The 15907-nt window shown below is 55.0% G+C and overlaps 1 protein-coding gene across 2 annotated transcripts; it reads left to right on the top strand.

Moving 5' to 3' along the window:
* The first annotated feature begins 473 nt into the window (after positions 1-473).
* B4GALT2 (beta-1,4-galactosyltransferase 2) lies at positions 474-14702 on the top strand. Of its 2 annotated transcripts, XR_012481888.1 has the most exons (8): positions 474-733; positions 2113-2477; positions 2589-2824; positions 3782-3972; positions 4152-4274; positions 4536-4640; positions 12785-12886; positions 13496-13633. XR_012481888.1 is itself a non-coding variant. In XM_074266147.1 (7 exons), the coding sequence occupies exons 2-7, from the start codon at positions 2156-2158 to the stop codon at positions 13644-13646; spliced, it is 1128 nt and encodes a 375-aa protein (XP_074122248.1). In that variant the 5' UTR covers positions 474-733; positions 2113-2155; the 3' UTR covers positions 13647-14702. The 2 variants fall into 2 exon arrangements, 1 of the variants encoding a protein (XP_074122248.1); XM_074266147.1 differs by lacking the exon at positions 12785-12886 and having other exon boundaries at positions 13496-14702.
* The last annotated feature ends 1205 nt before the right edge of the window (positions 14703-15907 follow it).

Genomic DNA, 15907 nt, shown 5'->3' with positions numbered 1-15907 from the left:
GCCCAGGGTCCGCTCCTAGCTCCTGGCTTCTCCAGGTGTTCGGTCGGGGCCCGCCCCCAGGCAGCTCTCGATGGATTTTACTAGGGCCCGCCCCTCTCTCGAGGCCCCACCCCCGAGACTGTCAGCCGTAGATTTTGTATGAATGGCCCTTCCCCTCCACCCTGGTCCCGCTCCCGGGAGAGACCGCTATAGATTTTGTATGAACAGGCCCGCCCCCATTGCAAAGGCCCCGCCCTCCCCAGTTGCTTGTCGGGGTTTTTTCAGCTTGCCACCTGTGGGTTTCTTGGGCTCGCCCCCGAGGCTTCTGGGGGTAATTTCAGCCTGAGTCTTTTTTTCTGTCCAGGCCCCAACCCCTTCTTCAGGCTCCTCCCTCCGCCGCTTCTGCGCCTGCGGCCTGGAGCTCCGGGGCGCGCGGACGGGCGGGGCGGGGCAGGGCGGAGCGCGCGCGGGGGCGCGGACGCGGGGGCGCGCGCCGCCGCTCCCTGCTTCCCCTGCGAGGTTCCGTCTCGGCGGCTCCGGCTCCGGCTCCGGCGGCCCCGGGCGGGCCGCACCATGCCCCGCGGCGGAGGAGGCGGAGGAGGAGGCGGGAGCGAGAGGGGACTCGGCATCGGGCCTCCGGGGAGGCGCTAAGCGGGCTCCGGGGCCATGGGGGATGGAGCGGCCGCGGCCCGGCCCGGCCCCGGCCCCGATCCCGAGCCCAGCCCCGCGGGGCCCTGAGCGCCGAGCGCAGCTGGTGAGGATGCGGGGAGGGGCCCTGAGCGCCGAGCCATCCCCTCTGACCCAACCTGTACGGCCCGCGGGCCCCAATTTCCCCCTCTTCTGTACAGCCCAGCGGGCCCCTGAGCGCCGAGCCCACCCCGTCACCTCCCACCTGTACAGCCCCTACCCTGCTCTGAGCCAGCCCAGCCCTTTTACCTCCCACCTGTACAGCCCCGCGGGGCCCTGAGTGCCCAGCCTAGCGTCCCGCCCGGCCGGGTCCTGAGTGCTGACCCTCCATCTCTTGTTCTCTCAGACCGAGCCCACAGCCCCTCTGGTCTGCGAGACCCCTCCGCCTAATCGCGCTGCTCCCCCAAGGCTGAAGCCCGGAGCTCTTTGGGTCCTCTCCTCCTAACCCATCCCAGCTCATTGATCAAGAGCCTAAAAAGATGCAGCAGTTAGGGAGTTGGGAAGCCCCCTCCCCCATCCAGGTCCCCCCCCCTTAGGGTGCCCCTAGCCTCCCCTTCCAGCCCCCCCTCCTTTGCTCAGCAGCCCCTACCTGCTTTGGCCTTCCCTTTGTCCCCCGTTCTTCTGGCTTCCCTCAGGCTTCGTTCATTCAGTGCCTTCCTTTCTGGGTCCCCTTACCTTCTGACTTCCATTCATCCTTCCCTCCGCTTTATTCCTTCTCTTCTTCCCTTCCCTGGTCCCTGCCTCCGGCACCTCTTGGAGCTGGGAGTTTGTTGTGATCTGAACTCAGCTGCCATGTGCTTGAATTGGGGCCTTGTTTGGCTGAGAGAACATGGAAGCATTGGGTTGGCTGGGGGCTAAGGCCCGAGCCTCTGGAGCCGGGAGGTGCTGCTGCTTCTGTGGGTCTGGGAGTATCCCGTGGAAGGTGACGATGGCCCTGCCTCCTGCCTACAGCTGCTCCTGGGCAGTGCCACCTGTGCCCCCCGTGCCAGTCAGTGCTACCTTCTATTGGAAAAAGGACCCCGCTGCTGCCTCCTCCCTTCCCAGGGCCCTGGGCGTGCCCACTGTCTGCAGTCCCTAAGGCCCTCCCTGGCATCTAGTTCAGACCCAGAGTGCTGGTAGCTCCTGTCTCAGCTTCTCAGGGTGGGGTCCCAGATCCTCCCCAACCGACCGAGAAGTCCAGCCATACACGAGAGAAGAGCTGTGGACCCTCGTCTGGGCCGCCTTGCTCTTCAGGGTCTCCTTTCCTCCCAGCTCTGTGCCCCTGGGAGTACGGGAAGGGTTCGGTCTGGCTAAGCTATCGGGCCTTTTGTGGGAGCTGGGGCTTCTCTAAGATGGGGCAGTAGTGGCTCCCTGCTCCCCCAGACCATCAGGAGTTGGGGCCGCCGGTGGGGTCCCAGCTGGGGCTGCCTGCTGCCAGAGTGGAGCCAGCTGGCTGTTTGTTGGCAGGGCCGGCAGGACCAATGCCCAGGCCGAGCTGGGCAGCCAGAAGATGAGCAGGCTGCTGGGGGGGACCCTGGAGCGGATCTGCAAAGCTGTGCTGCTCCTCTGTCTACTGCACTTCCTCATCGCCGTCATCCTCTACTTTGACGTCTATGCCCAGCACCTCGACTTCTTCAGTCGCTTCAGTGCCCACGGCCGCCGAACTGCCGCTCGCTCACCGCACCCTGCCGCCGCCATGGGCATCGGCACCAACTGCTCCCGGCCCAACGGCACGGCCCCCAGCTCGGAGGCTCCTAGTCCCCGGCCGGACGCCAACCACTCGGTCACCACGCTGCCCCTGCCCCCGTGCCCTGACATGCCACCCGGGTTAGGTGAGGCCCCTTGCAGAGCATGGGGGACAGCTCTGTGTGTATAAGGGGGGGGGCATTGGGGCTTGAGTCCCCTGGCGGCTTCCCTTACAACAGCCCCCTTCCTCCCCCCAGTGGGCCGGCTACTGATTGAATTTAGCTCACCCATGCCAATGGATCGGGTCCAGCAGGAGAACCCTGGTGTGCAAGGAGGGGGCCGTTACGCCCCTCCCGACTGTACCCCTCGGCAAACCGTGGCCATCATCATTCCCTTCCGCCACCGGGAGCACCACCTTCGATACTGGCTGCACTATTTGCATCCTATTCTGCGGCGGCAGCGGCTGCGGTATGGCATCTACGTCATCAGCCAGGTGTGCATGACTGGGGGAGTGGGGAAAGGGGGCCCGGGGAGCAGGTCAGGCGTCCCGCTCAGCCGGCCCAGAGCCTTGAACCACTAAGGCTGGAGCCCTCTGAGGCCAGCCTGAGCCACTGAGGAACAATATCGACAATACCGCCAGTCTCCTCGAAGTATACCCACCTGCAGATGTGCCAGTCTGCTCAGGGTGTCCCCACCTGCAAATGTAATCCCACTTGTTTGTACCCACATGCCTTCTTCTCCCAGCTGCTTGCTTCCCTGGACAGCTGCTTGTTTTTAAGTTTTAGGATGAGTCAGATGTTGCCAGTTCTTCCTTGTGGCCCAGAAAGCACCACTGTTGGCACTGGGCAGAGTCCACTTTGTGGTTGATGAGCAGGATGGGGTGATGAGAGCGCTTTTGCTTTTTGCTCCTGTGGGCCCCGGGCAAATTGTTCTTCATCTTTGGATTTCAGTTTGCTTCTCAAGATGAGAGCTGTGAACATGAGGAGCATTGAGGCCTAGGGTTGTACAGTCAGGGAGGGCCACCCTCTGTTCTGCACTTGTGGATCTCAAAGTGCCAGCAGCAGTGCTGACCCCCACCCCTGGCTCTCTGTATCGGCCCCTCTCAGGCGCCTGTCTCAATATGGCTCTGTACTTTAACCTTCAGTAGAAAGCCATTTTGTTGAGAGTGGGACCGTCCTTGTCCCCAGGCACCCACTGCAGCCTGGCCCCGAGTTGCTGCTCCCTGGATTGTCTGCTGCCCTTGGAGGATGCTTGCTCTCCTCCTGGGAGGCCCTCTTTCTTTCTCTCAGGGGGGTAGTGGAAGAAGGTTGTCTTATGAAGTGATCAGAGGATGGAGCCTGGCCTGGGGCTCTTGAGGCAGGCAGTGGGGCCGGCCAAGTCTGCCGGGGGGGAGGGCAGTCTAGTGACCACCTTGTGTTGTCTCCTCTTCCGTGCCTCCCCTCTCCCCCAGCATGGCGAGGACACATTTAATCGGGCCAAGCTCCTCAACGTTGGTTTCTTGGAAGCGTTGAAGGAAGACCCTGCTTATGACTGCTTCATCTTCAGTGACGTGGACTTGGTGCCCATGGACGACCGCAACCTCTACCGCTGTGGGGAGCAGCCTCGCCACTTTGCCATTGCCATGGACAAGTTTGGCTTCCGGTGAGCAAGGTTCTTCTGCTTCCCTGGGGGTTGGGGTCTTTGCTTTCAGGTCTTGCTAGAGTGCCCAGCCCCCTCCTGCCATTGCCCTAGAAGCTCCTGGTTCTCTCAGGATGAGGGGTGAGTGGAGCCCTTGGGCCCAGGCTGCTAGACTGAGCCCCTTTGCTCTTGGCTTTCTGCAGACTGCCCTATGCCGGTTACTTCGGGGGTGTATCGGGTCTGAGCAAGGCCCAATTTCTGAAGATCAATGGCTTCCCCAATGAGTACTGGGGCTGGGGAGGTGAGGACGACGACATCTTCAACCGGTGAGGCTGGGACTTGGCTTGTGCCAAGAGGGTGAAGTGGGGTGGGTGGGGACTGGCCTCAAGAGTCAGCCAGGCTAGGAGGGTGGGGATAGGAGGCATGGGCTTGGGGTGTTGGGCTGAGTGGGGGTGACAGGGATGGGGGGTATCTGTAGGGGCAAGGGCAGAGGGTTGGGCAGTTAAGGGTTAACTGGGCCTCCATCGTTGCCCCTGGCTCAGAGATCTTTACTCATCCTAAGTCCCACCCCCCTCCATCTCCCCTAGGATTTCCCTCTCAGGGATGAAGGTCTCCCGCCCAGACATCCGCATCGGCCGATACCGAATGATCAAGCATGATCGGGACAAGCATAATGAGCCCAACCCCCAGAGGTGACCCCTGACTCCCCCCCAAGACGGCCCCTGACCCTTGCCCTCCATCCTGAGATGGTACCTCCCCTCAGTGCCTTCAGGCAGCCTGAGGCACAGTTAAGAATAAAGACCTCAGCAGTTCTTAAGAAAACCATTTTTATAATTTAAGTATGTTGAGAGGTTAGATTCAGTGCTTGTGCCCATCCTTCTTCTGGGCACTGTGCAAAAAGCCCTCCTAGTCCCAGGAACACCCAGCAAGAGGTTGGGCTTCTGTTTCTGAGGAGAGGCTGTGGCCTCTGTTCTAGAGATACTTCAAATCCAGTCACTCTAGGAAGAGAAGGCCAGGGCCTAGAGTTCAGGGTGTGGAGGAGATGGGACTTAGAAGTCGAGTTCTTTTATTTATTTATTTGTTTGTTTTTGGGGGACAGTTGGAACTTGTGTAGCGTCGCACAGCTACTAGTAAGTATTAAGTATCTGAGGCCAGGTTGGAACTGGGGTCTTCCTGACTCCAGGCTTGGTGCTCTTTCCCCTGCACCATCGAGTTGCCCTAGAAGGCTAGTCTTAAGATGAGTGGGAGAGCACTCCGTGAACCAGAGCCTGGGACACAGCAGACGGGCAGGCCCCTGAGAGTTGAGCTACAAAGGGTGTGGTGGGAGAGGAGGCTGGAAAGACAGGTTGGCTCTTGAGTTTCTCTGTGAGCTCATCAGATCTGGGCTTTTGGGTGACTGAAGCATGGACTGGAGCCAGTGGCTTTTGAAGCAACCCAGGAGTGAGGGAAGGATTCATCAGGCTTTGGTGCTAGACTGGAGAGGGGGAAGAAAGCAAAAGGAGGTGGTCTTCTGGCAGGCGGGGGTGGTGGGGCCGTGGTCCTGGTAATATGGGACTTGAACTCTGGACTTTGGCAGGGGAAGACCTACCCTTTTCATAAAAGCATGGGATACAAAGCAATGGGACCCAGTACTGTGGGGAGGAGCTGAGAGGGCTAGAGAGACCACAGTGAGGAGGTAGCCCTGATGTGGGTCGCAATGCGGGAGAGAAGGGCAAAGCACAGACTAGAGAGAGAACAGTGGGGCGGAACCTGGCGTGTTTGGAGGAATGGGTCATGGAGAGTGAGCAAGGGATTTTGGGGATGAGGTGAGGGTGGTCTCAGGCGCTTGGGAGCAGGGACAAGGTGGGCTTCAGTCTGGGAGTCCGGGCAAGAGCTGGCTTGTGTGTGAGCTTTGGAGTAGGAGCTAGAACAGCAGCACAGGTAGTGAGGAGGAAACTGGGTGCCTGGCCCTGCACTAAGTACAGGGACTCCAGCAACTGACATGATCCTGCTCCTCAGAGCGCTACATATGAAGCAGGAGAAACATCAGGAACGCAGATGTTAACGTGCAAAGCCGAGTACATGCGGAGATTTCTATCAATTCATGAAGTAGCAGGAGGAGGGAGGGCATCCCAGGCGGGGGCGGGGGGCGGGCGGACCATGCAAAGGCCCAAAGATGGGAGATAGGAGGTTGTGTCCAAGAAGCAAGGAAGCCAGTTTGCCTGGATTGGAAGCACAAAGTAAAAAAGGGTCGGAAAGAGCCAGGTTTGGAAGGGTACTGAACGCCAGACAGGAAGTGCTGGATTTGCTCTTAGGAGTAAGAAGGAGCCATTGGAATTTATCGAGCAGGCATAGGGGTAGGGGTAGGGAGCGTGGCTCAGCCTCAAGTGGAGGGTGGGCTGGAAGCGGGCAGAGACAGCCTGCATCGAGGCTATTGTGGTAGTCCAGGTGTGAGGTGATGGACCCGTGGCAGACACAAGGGGGTGTCTTGGAGAGATGTTACAAAGAGAAAAATGGCAAACTTTGGTAACAGCTTGGTTACGGGGTGGGTGGGAGAATGAGACATCAAGGATGTAAAGGGTTAAAGGTTGTGCTTTCTGAAATGGCCTCGGGGACAGTGCTCTCCGCCCTCTGACCTGTCTGCCTTGGCAGCTTGCCCCACTCCTCCTGATTCTGCCATCCAGGGCCACATAGAAGCCATAGGCTCAGGGACCTCCGAGGAGGAATGGAGGTCAAAGTCACTTAGTAATAAATGGGGAGAAAGATTGGAACCTGGAGCCCAAGTCTTCTGATTTCACAGCTTCTACTCTTTCCACTTTGCCATGTTGCCTCTTCTCCACCCAGCCCCAGGCTTCTGCCTGACAGCTCCTGAGGATTCTCAGAATCCGCCACATTCTTAGAAAAACCTCCTTCTGCACCAAGGACTTCCCTAGCCTTCTTTGAAGACTTCCTTCCAGGTCATTTGTAAAAATTGGGCAAGTGCACAGGGCCAAGTGCAGATGCAGATGCACTTTATGGAGACCAGCTTGGCAAGTGGACAGGGAACCATTTATATCCATGACTCGGGATTCTAGTTACCTAGGCCAGTCCCCACCTGAAAAGGAGTTGCCCTGTTCCACAAATGGCAAGTGATCACTTAGTCTCTGCTTAAAAATCTCCACCATTTCCTAAGGAAACTCAACTTTGGGGCATTTCACGTTGGTGGGAAGTCTTTCCTGATGCCATCCCTGCTCCCTCCCCTACCCCACCATTGCTTCTGGTTGTGCCCTCTGGGTTCTCCATGTAACCATATAGGGTCCTCATCCTCCTCAATATTCATGCCCTACAGCCTTGCAGATTGCAGTTTCCACTTGCCTGCCTATTGTGATGACTTCTGCCCACGTCTCCCTATCCCTCTCATGTGCCCGGGGTTTCTTTTGCTCCTCTCAGGGCCATCAGGTCCTTACTCTTGCTCCCTGACCAGCCCATGGGTCTTGACTCTAGTTCCTTCACTGGGACACTGTGGCTTTATCCTTGCCGTCACCCTTGGAGTGGTCCTTCACTCAGCTCTTGAGGCTGCAGCATTTCGTGACTCTCCAGCTGATACTACAAAGCTAGTCATTCAGAGGACAGCCATCTTTGCAAGGCAGTAGCGCAGTCTGTTGGCCACCTCCTGTCCCTTTGCAGGATCTGGCCCGGCTCTGGGGCCCCTCAGAAGAATTCTCTGGGCCTTGCGTCTTGTGGCCCTTCTCTGTCCCCAATGTTCTTGTTATTTTCCTAACTCTCCCTTTGGAGGGTCAGCAGCGTGCTGGGATGCACTTCTGCTAACCTGATATCTTTGGCAAGAGCAGTCCTCTTCCTGATGGGGCCCAGTCTCTGGTAAGCCTACGTTCCTGTGTTATGTCTTGCTTGAAATCTGGAACTGGAGTTGAGGTTATCCTGTTCCATCTTTTAATGAGCAGTGTGTCATTTTAATGAGGGAGCTGAACCTTTCTTGTTCTGCTAGGCTAAATCCAAGGCTGTTTCTCAGTCATCAAGGAAGAAGCTCAGTAGGCTCTTATTTGTGACCTTTGGTCAGTTGGGTGACTGCTTGGATCTGTGCATCTATGTCCTTGGCTGCCTTTAGGCATGTCTCTGAATCCATCTTACGGACTCTCTCTTTCTGGCTTATTTCTAAGGCCCCATTTTCCAGGGCCCTGGGAACATCTTCCCTTTCAGATACATTGGAACCAGATCCCTTGAGGGCTTTAGGATCCTGTGGCCTTGGGCCCAGGCCAGCTGTGTGGGCTCGGTCTGACCCAGCTGCAAGCTCTTTCCTTTTACAGTCCTAGAACTTAAGAGCTGGATAGTTTTGTCCCCAGTGTGTACTTGAAAAAGAATCCCTTCTGGGAACTGTAAGACAAATAATCATTCAGCTACTGCTTGCACTTCTGCTGGGAAGGGCAGCTCACCACCTCCTGAAGCCATCCATTCCACTTTGATTAAAGAATCAATGGACAGGAAGTATTTCCCAACTTCAGGCTTCTCTGACTGCTGCCTCCCATTGTGATTCCGTCCTCTGAGGCTAAGGTCTTTCAAGTCTTAGAAAGTAGGAATTAGAAGACTCTCTAGTCCCTTCAGATGCTTCTCCTTTGTCACAAACTCCAGGCTCTTCATCCTCCTGGCCCCTTTCCTTTGGATGCTTCCCAGTCTATGGGTTCTTCCAGCATAAGCCTGTGGATAACTGGAGCAGGACCCTGGACAGAGGATGGATCACCTCTTGTTCCCAGCAGCTCTGCCTCTCTGTGTGGCCCAGATTCCCCTCAGCTTTTTGGGCCGCCAAGGCACACTTCTGATTGATTGCATTTGTAGGCCTCAGAGATCCTCAGGTCTTAATCAGACAAGATGCCGGCTAGCCACACCTAGAATTCCAACTTTACATCGATCCCTATTCAGTTTCATTTTATTAGATTCAGTCCAGTGCTCTGCTTTTCCGAGATATGTTATACAGCACATAGCCTGGTGTCAGCCAGGAATATAATAAGCGCATCATCAATGGCCTTGTCACAGTCATCAATATAAAAGCACCAAAGGCAGCAGCAAAAAGGGAACTCTGGATTTGGGAGAGCTCTCCTGGACACTTCCCACCAAATGGACATGATGTTATCCTCAACAATTCTCTCCCTTTGACCATACATCCAGTGAGAATCTATCTAATTGCATTATCTGGCAGCATGCTGACTTTCCCCCATAAATAGTGTGGGGGATGCTTGCCTCACATCTAGGTAAATATAGCTCATTTATTAAAGTGCCTACTATGTTCCAAACACTGTTAAATGCTGGCGATTCCAAAAGGGGCAGAAGATAGTTCTTTGTCCTCAAGAAGTGTGTGCTTGAATGAATTGTAATGTCTGTAATCTCTAAGATTGATCACATTTTCCTTAGTTACCAGCCAATTAAACCTGCTGGAGAAGGGCACAATTTGTTCTTGAGGCCACAATCGTTTTTGTCATCACTGCTTTCTATACTGACTGCTCCTCTATGGTCTCTTTAATAATAGGCCCTAGAATTATGCCAGGTATTAATGTGGGGCTCTCTGGCCTATAGTCTAAGGATTCTATTTTCTCTCCCCTTCTCCCCCCACTTTTTAAACTGGATCTTCTAGACCTCACCACCAGTGCCCATCCAATTGTTTTGTTTTGTGTTTTTTTTTTTCAGGGCCAGTTAATATGTTAATAGTTAATATGGCCAGGGCACCTGAAATTCTACCAAAGAAACTATAGATCTTGGGTATCCCTTTCTTGCTCTCCACATTTATTCTATTATTTCCAAGTGTGAAATTTGTTCTACTTGGTAGAGAAAATAGAATGAAAATTCAAATTGAGCAGTTCCTCCTTTTCTGAATTTTTTTTTTTTTCTTTTCTTTTTTTGGTGAGGCAGTTGGGATTAACTGACTTGCCCAGGGTCACACAGCTAGTGAGTGTTAAGTGGCTGAGATCGGATTTGAACTCAGGTCCTCCTGACTTCACTATGCTTACTTAACTTCCTCTGTTGCATTTCACTCTGAGCAGTAAGTAGTTTTGTCTCTCCTCTGAACCTCCCTTCCCCCTCAGCTTTGGTTGTTGAACTGCAGCTCAGTCTAATGTTTCTGCCACTCACAGCTACTCAAGAGGTTCTCTTTGTCCATCTTAAGTTACCTTCGCCTTGCTTTGCTCCACTGGACTCAGCCTTTTCAAAGATAATAGTGGGTTCCCTAATGTCCTCATCTCTCCCTTCCTTCCTTCCTCCCTCCCTCCCTCCCTCCCTATGTTCTCATCTCTTCCTCCCTTCCTTCCTTCCCGAGGGAACTGGGGTTAAGTGACTTATTCAGAGTCACACAGCTAGGAAGTGTTAAGTGTCTGAGACCAAATTTGAACTCAGGTCCTCCTGACTTCAGGGCTAGCTGCCCCTTCTCATCTATTTCTTTAGAAAATTTCCTTCCCCCCTTTTTTGGAATTAGATGGAGTTAGATAGTATAGTACACCAAGCAGATAGAAATCAGGAAAAGCCACTTGATTCCTCAGCCTCGGGTTCCTCATTTGGCTTTTTTTTTTTTTTTTTTCCTTTCCTTTTTCTGAGGCTGGGGTTAAGTGACTTGCCCAGTGCCACACAGCTAGGAAGTGTTGTGTCTGAGACCAGATTTGAACTCAGGTCCTCCTGAATTCAAGGCTGGTGCTCTATCCACCTAGCTGCCCCTGGGTTCCTTATTTGTCAAACAAAGCTAGTAACACAGACGGACAACAATGTTGTGAGGATCAAATGAGGTAGCAATGAGTATGTAACCCTACAATGTAATGTAGATACTATTGTTGCTGTTACTTTGTTTCCACAGAATTTCATTCTTGAAAGTTGGCCTTCTTCAGCTTATTTCCTCTGGGTAATGTAGTCTGTGGGGCCCCACCTAGCTGCTTTCTGAGCCTCTTGGAATCTATTCTGCTCTATCTAGGCAGTCTGATGGACGAGAGGTGCTTGCAGTTTCTTTATCCATTCCTCTGTCTTCTTGTTAACAGCTTATTTTAATCAGTCAGGCTGGAGTCAGTTTTGTTGCTGATTGTATCTTTATCTCATTTTTATTCTTTGTGTTTTATAGTGGCTTGGTCTTTGTGCTGACTGATGAATGATTCCACCATCAGTAATGAGGTTCCCCCCATTTTCATAGACTTAACATAAAAAAGATCACTTTGTATGGGGCTCACCATGTAAAAATCTCCCAGTTCTCTTCTTGTAGAAAGTATTTCTGCCATATGGATGGGAGATTCTGACTTGAAGAGCATTCTTGTGGCTCCCAAGTTGTCTTTTTCTCTAGGCAAGTGTGTGACTTTCTATTGATTCTGAGTCTTTCTAGGTCTTTTCAGGTCCCTATTCTGTCATTATGGGAACTATTCTCAGTTCTGTCTTATTTCTGAATCTGTTAGTTATGCCAAATGTGCCTTCAGCTGTGTCACTGACAAACATACTATACCAAGCACGGAGTTCTGGGGCATTCCCTAAGACACCTTCTTTCGATTGGTATTGACCCACGACTCCTTTGGGTCTGAACCACCTTCCAGCTACTTTCACCCAAGCCCCTTCATCTTGCTCCTAAGCATATGGTGATAGGCGTTGGTCCAGAAAGGACAGACCAGTAGTGAGGGGGCAGGGTAGGAGGCAAAATCAAAGATGGGGTCCTGTCCCAGGATGTTCAGCTCCTGCTTCAAGATCTCTGGAGTGGGCCTCCCCATGCTGCTGCTGGCTGACCACTCTGGGACAGCTCTGGCGGTTAGGGGTCGCTTCACTCTCCACACCTCACGGCCACGTAGTTCTCCAGGATACTGCTGAGAGCAAGTGGCCCTTTTGGGGAACAAAGCCTGGAGTTGGCGAGGATGCTCTGCCTCTAATGGTCCTTCAGCCTCCTTGCACATTCTCTGTTGGTAATACATATCCAGGAAACGCATACCGGCAGACGGCTGCTGAGGGCTCTTCATCTGGGCGAGAGCTGGCCTGGTTCCGTGTGGCTTTTCCTATGGAGATAACCAGGCTCTCTCTGGAGAGATTTTAGACCTCAAGGCTTCGTGGGCCAGCACCCTGGAGGACATCACCCTCGATGGGGGCTAGCCCATGCAGGATAAGAGGGTATATCTCTGTTTTCTTCAAGCCAATAATCAAGACTGTCAAACCTGATTATCTTTGTTATCTTCCAAGACATCCCAGGTACTTTTGATTTAGGAGATGCTCCTCGCTGGAATAGAGATGCTCTGAGCTTTACTTCTCGGGCCACACTCGCCTCCTTGCAATGGGGCTTCTTTTTTTCTCATTAGAATCACTGAATCAATTAAATCAATGCTTGGTGACTTGAGCTCATTGAGGGTAATTGGGCACTCCCTTGCTGGCTGTTTCCGGATTTGTCATTGATTTTCTTCTTCTGTCTGAATGGTCTGTAGTAAATTCATACCTTCTTGGATCTTCATCCAGTGCTCCCTATCGCAGTTCCCCTGCTTTGCTGTCAGGATTTTCTCTCTTTGCACCAATGCTTCTTGTTTAGATGTCACTTCCTCAATAAATTGTATCCCATTTCCCCCTAAAAAAGCCATGTGAAGCCTCTCAAGATGAGGGGGCCAATGGCAGGAAGGCAGGCCCCTTCCTCTCTGTGCTGGTAGTTGACAGTTGGCATGGAGAGTGACAGAAGGGTGTCTTTCCTTGTCTTTGCGCTCTGACTCTTGTGCTCCCACGATTTCCATAGTTCCTTGATCTGATCTCCATAGTTCTGTGGAGCCCCAGAATCTCCCCGGCTCTGCTGTTGCTCGTACCTGATTTCCTCTCCGTGGGCATTGGTGGGTAGAGGACTAAAGGCCGATGTTTTCATGTTGCCCCCTTCTCGAAGCGGTCTCTAGCACTCCTGGTCCTCCCTCTCCACTGATGGCATCCCCAAGGATCCTAGGGCTCAGACTGCACATCTTACATTGAGGAAACTGGCACCTCAGAGGTAAAGCACTTTGCCCAAGGTCCCAGAGGCACTGAGCAGCAGGTTGGGCATCGGCCCCAGCTCCTGCCTCCAAATGCTGCATTGGGATTTTACTGTTTGGCTCAGGGGCCATCCCGGAGCACTGGCAGGTCATGCTGATGATCTCTGATGTAGAGTGCTGCCGTCTGCCCTGGACCTCCCCTTTGTCCTACTTAGGGTCCTGAGTCCTCCCCTGCCCTCCTCCCTATCCCTGCTCCCCAAGTCCTCCCCAGCCTTCCCTTACTGTCCTTGCCCCTACCTCCAGGGTCCTCCCCCACCCTTCTCACTGCTTCTCTTGCCCTCCTTCCTGCCCCTAACTCCAGAATCCTCCCCAGCCTTCCCCTACTGTCCTGGCCCCTACCTCCAGAGTCCTCCCCAGCCCTCCCCTATTGTCCTGGCCCCTACCTCCAGAGTCCTCCCCATCCCTCCCCTACTGGCCTGGCCCCTACCTCCAGAGTCCTCCCCATCCCTCCCCTACTGTCCTGGCCCCTACCTCCAGAGTCCTCCCCAGCCTTCCCCTACTTCCAGAATCCTGCCCTGCCCTCAGCCCCGCTTGGAGCTCTGAGGCTGACCCTGAGCCCCCCCTCCCAGGTTCACCAAGATCCAGAACACGAAGCTGACCATGAAGCGGGACGGCATTGGGTCGGTGCATTACCGCGTGCTCGAGGTGTCCAGGCAGCCGCTCTTCACCAACATCACCGTGGACATCGGCCGCGCCCCGCCACGGCCGGCCCGAGGATGACACCCGCCGCCCAGGATTTCAGGGTGTCCATGGAGAACAGGGGCAGGGGTGCCTGCTGGCCCGGGACTGACTGCTGAGGAGCTGCCCTGGCGGCTGTGGGCATGGGGCCACCCTTCCCTGGGGGGCTGGGCCAGGCAGGGCTGGCAGGGCGCCCTCATGCCTCTCCCGGGGCAGGACTCGAGATGCCCCCCGGTGGCTTGGCACTCATCGGTCTGTCTGTTTGTCCGTCTGTCTGAGGCAGAAGGCTTCTTCCTATTTTCTGATCTGCTGGCTCAGGGACCTGGGCGTCCTCGCATCGTGGGCTCCAGTGGCACCCCAGGGGGCGGGAGGGGCTCGCTGTTCCAGCCAGGGTGCCTGCCCCCCCAGCACCTCAGGTTCTATTGAGGAGGTGTTTTCTGGGGACTCTGAGTCCGAGGGAGGCCAGGGGGACTCGGCACCATTGGGGGGGCCCTCTCACCTGCGTTTTGCCCCCCCCCCAGCCCAGCTGCCCTCTGCCTCACGTCAGGGACCCCTTGTGGCCCCAGCCCCACCACTGCCTGGCTGGCCTTAGGCAACTTCCTTAACCGTTCTGGGCCTCAGTTTCCTCATCTGTAAAATGAGGGGGTTGGACTCTGATCTTTGAGGTCCCTTCCCAGCTCTGAGATCTTGTGTCCCTACTTCACCTCTCTGTGCCTCAGTTTCCCCATTTAAATCCCCAATTCCTTGAGAGGGGAGGAGCCAGCATCACTACCCCCAGGCCCTCTTCAGACAGAGGGCTCTCCCTGCCCTTGCCAAAGGGCCTGTGGGAGCAGGAGGTAGAGCAGAAAGGGATGAGCCCAGGCTCTGGCCCTCACTACCAGCTTTGGGGCCCCCAGACTCAGGCTCAGGGCCCCTGGGAGAGCCGGGCTGTCATGTCCATCTGAGGTGGCGGACTTGCATGGGTCAGGGGCTGGGCAGGGTGACTGATGACAAAGCTAGGCCCCTGATAGTGTAGGGGACCCTCCCTCCCCTGCTTGGGGATCTTTGTATATCACACGGGAATTGGTTTGAGTGCTTTAGTAAAAAACCTGAAGAGAACTGGGGCTGAGCTTAAGCTGTTTTCATGGGGGGAGGGGAAGCAGAACAAGGGTCCTCATTGCTCCAGGGGATGGAGGTGGGCAGTAAGACCCAGAGAGTCCTTTCCCACACACCCTGGGGAGAGAGGTGCCCCTCCTGGAAGGAGCTGCAGCACGAGATTTTCCGGTTTGGACCAAGGGGCGAACGCGGGGTTCTGTCACCCCAGAAGGAAGGGGGAGGGAGGGCAGAGACCCGGCAGGAGCTCCCTTTTATTCTCCACAGTTGCCTTGGTGGGCAAAGCCACCTCCTTCCTGGATGCATCGGGTTTCCAGCTTGGGGTTGTGGAGCTTTCCCACGGAGCTCAACTCCTCTCCAAGTGTGACAGAAAAGCCCAGTCTTCCTCAGCTGGGAAATGGGGTGGGTGGGAAAGACCACTGGTGGCACACATGGGCTTGGTCCTTCCCAGCGTGGGGGCTCGGAGGTGGGGAAGGCCCAGGTGGTGAGACTCAGCCGGGCGGCTGTGGGAGAAGAGTTTTGGCTATGGCAGCTTCCTCAGACACTGGCAATGGAGCCCCATGATCTGGGAGAGGGGCCCTCATCCGGAAAACCCGGGAGCTGTGTGGGGACTGCTGGGCAGGACTACCCCTGCTCCCAGGGGGCTCAGCCAGAAGTCCAGGTAAGTCAGAGTGAAGGAGGGCAGATGCTGCCCCTAAGGAAGAGGGGGAGTCCGGCAAACCCCAGAGGACCCCTCCTGGGCACAAGTTTCAGTTCTGAGAAGACCCCCTTCTTTGTGGGCTGAGATCTGCCCTCCCAGATTAGAGCCCATGGGTTTCCTCAGTCACTGACTCCATAAGGGAGGAGGCCATTTTCCCGAGGGAGCCCATCCCTCCCACCCCTCAGCCAGGGCCTGGCTGCTTTGTGAGGGACCCTCCGGAATGGAACCTTCTGAAAGGGGGGGAAGTTCTAGATCTGCTGGAGGCTGTGGGCCCTGGGCAGTGAAACCCAGCCTTTGCACCAGGCTGGCAAACTCTCCCAAGCTTGCGTCCATTTTTTCTCCCAGCCTGGTGGTCTGTGGTAATCTGGTTAAAAATCGGCCTGGTTCTTCATCTATGCCAAATGCCTTCCACCTTCAGTTCTCGGATATGCTCAGGAGGGAGTTTTTATATGCAAAGTTATGAAACCCTGCTTTTCTTCCTAGTGAGGGGGTCCAGTTTTTCCTGATTTTT

Source organism: Sminthopsis crassicaudata, chromosome 4 (genome assembly GCF_048593235.1).
Source record: "Sminthopsis crassicaudata isolate SCR6 chromosome 4, ASM4859323v1, whole genome shotgun sequence".
Taxonomy (NCBI): domain Eukaryota; kingdom Metazoa; phylum Chordata; class Mammalia; order Dasyuromorphia; family Dasyuridae; genus Sminthopsis; species Sminthopsis crassicaudata.
Note: the sequence above shows the minus strand (reverse complement) of the source record. Positions and strands in the feature narration are given on the sequence as shown.

Bases quoted from the DNA above. Each gene is read 5' to 3' on its own strand.
- B4GALT2 (XM_074266147.1), top strand. From the start codon at position 2,156: ATGAGCAGGCTGCTGGGGGGGACCCTGGAGCGGATCTGCAAAGCTGTG. The intron at 3,973-4,151 runs GTGAGCAAGGTT...GGCTTTCTGCAG, and splicing joins ATGGACAAGTTTGGCTTCCG to ACTGCCCTATGCCGGTTACT. The intron at 4,641-13,495 runs GTGACCCCTGAC...CCCCCCTCCCAG, and splicing joins AATGAGCCCAACCCCCAGAG to GTTCACCAAGATCCAGAACA.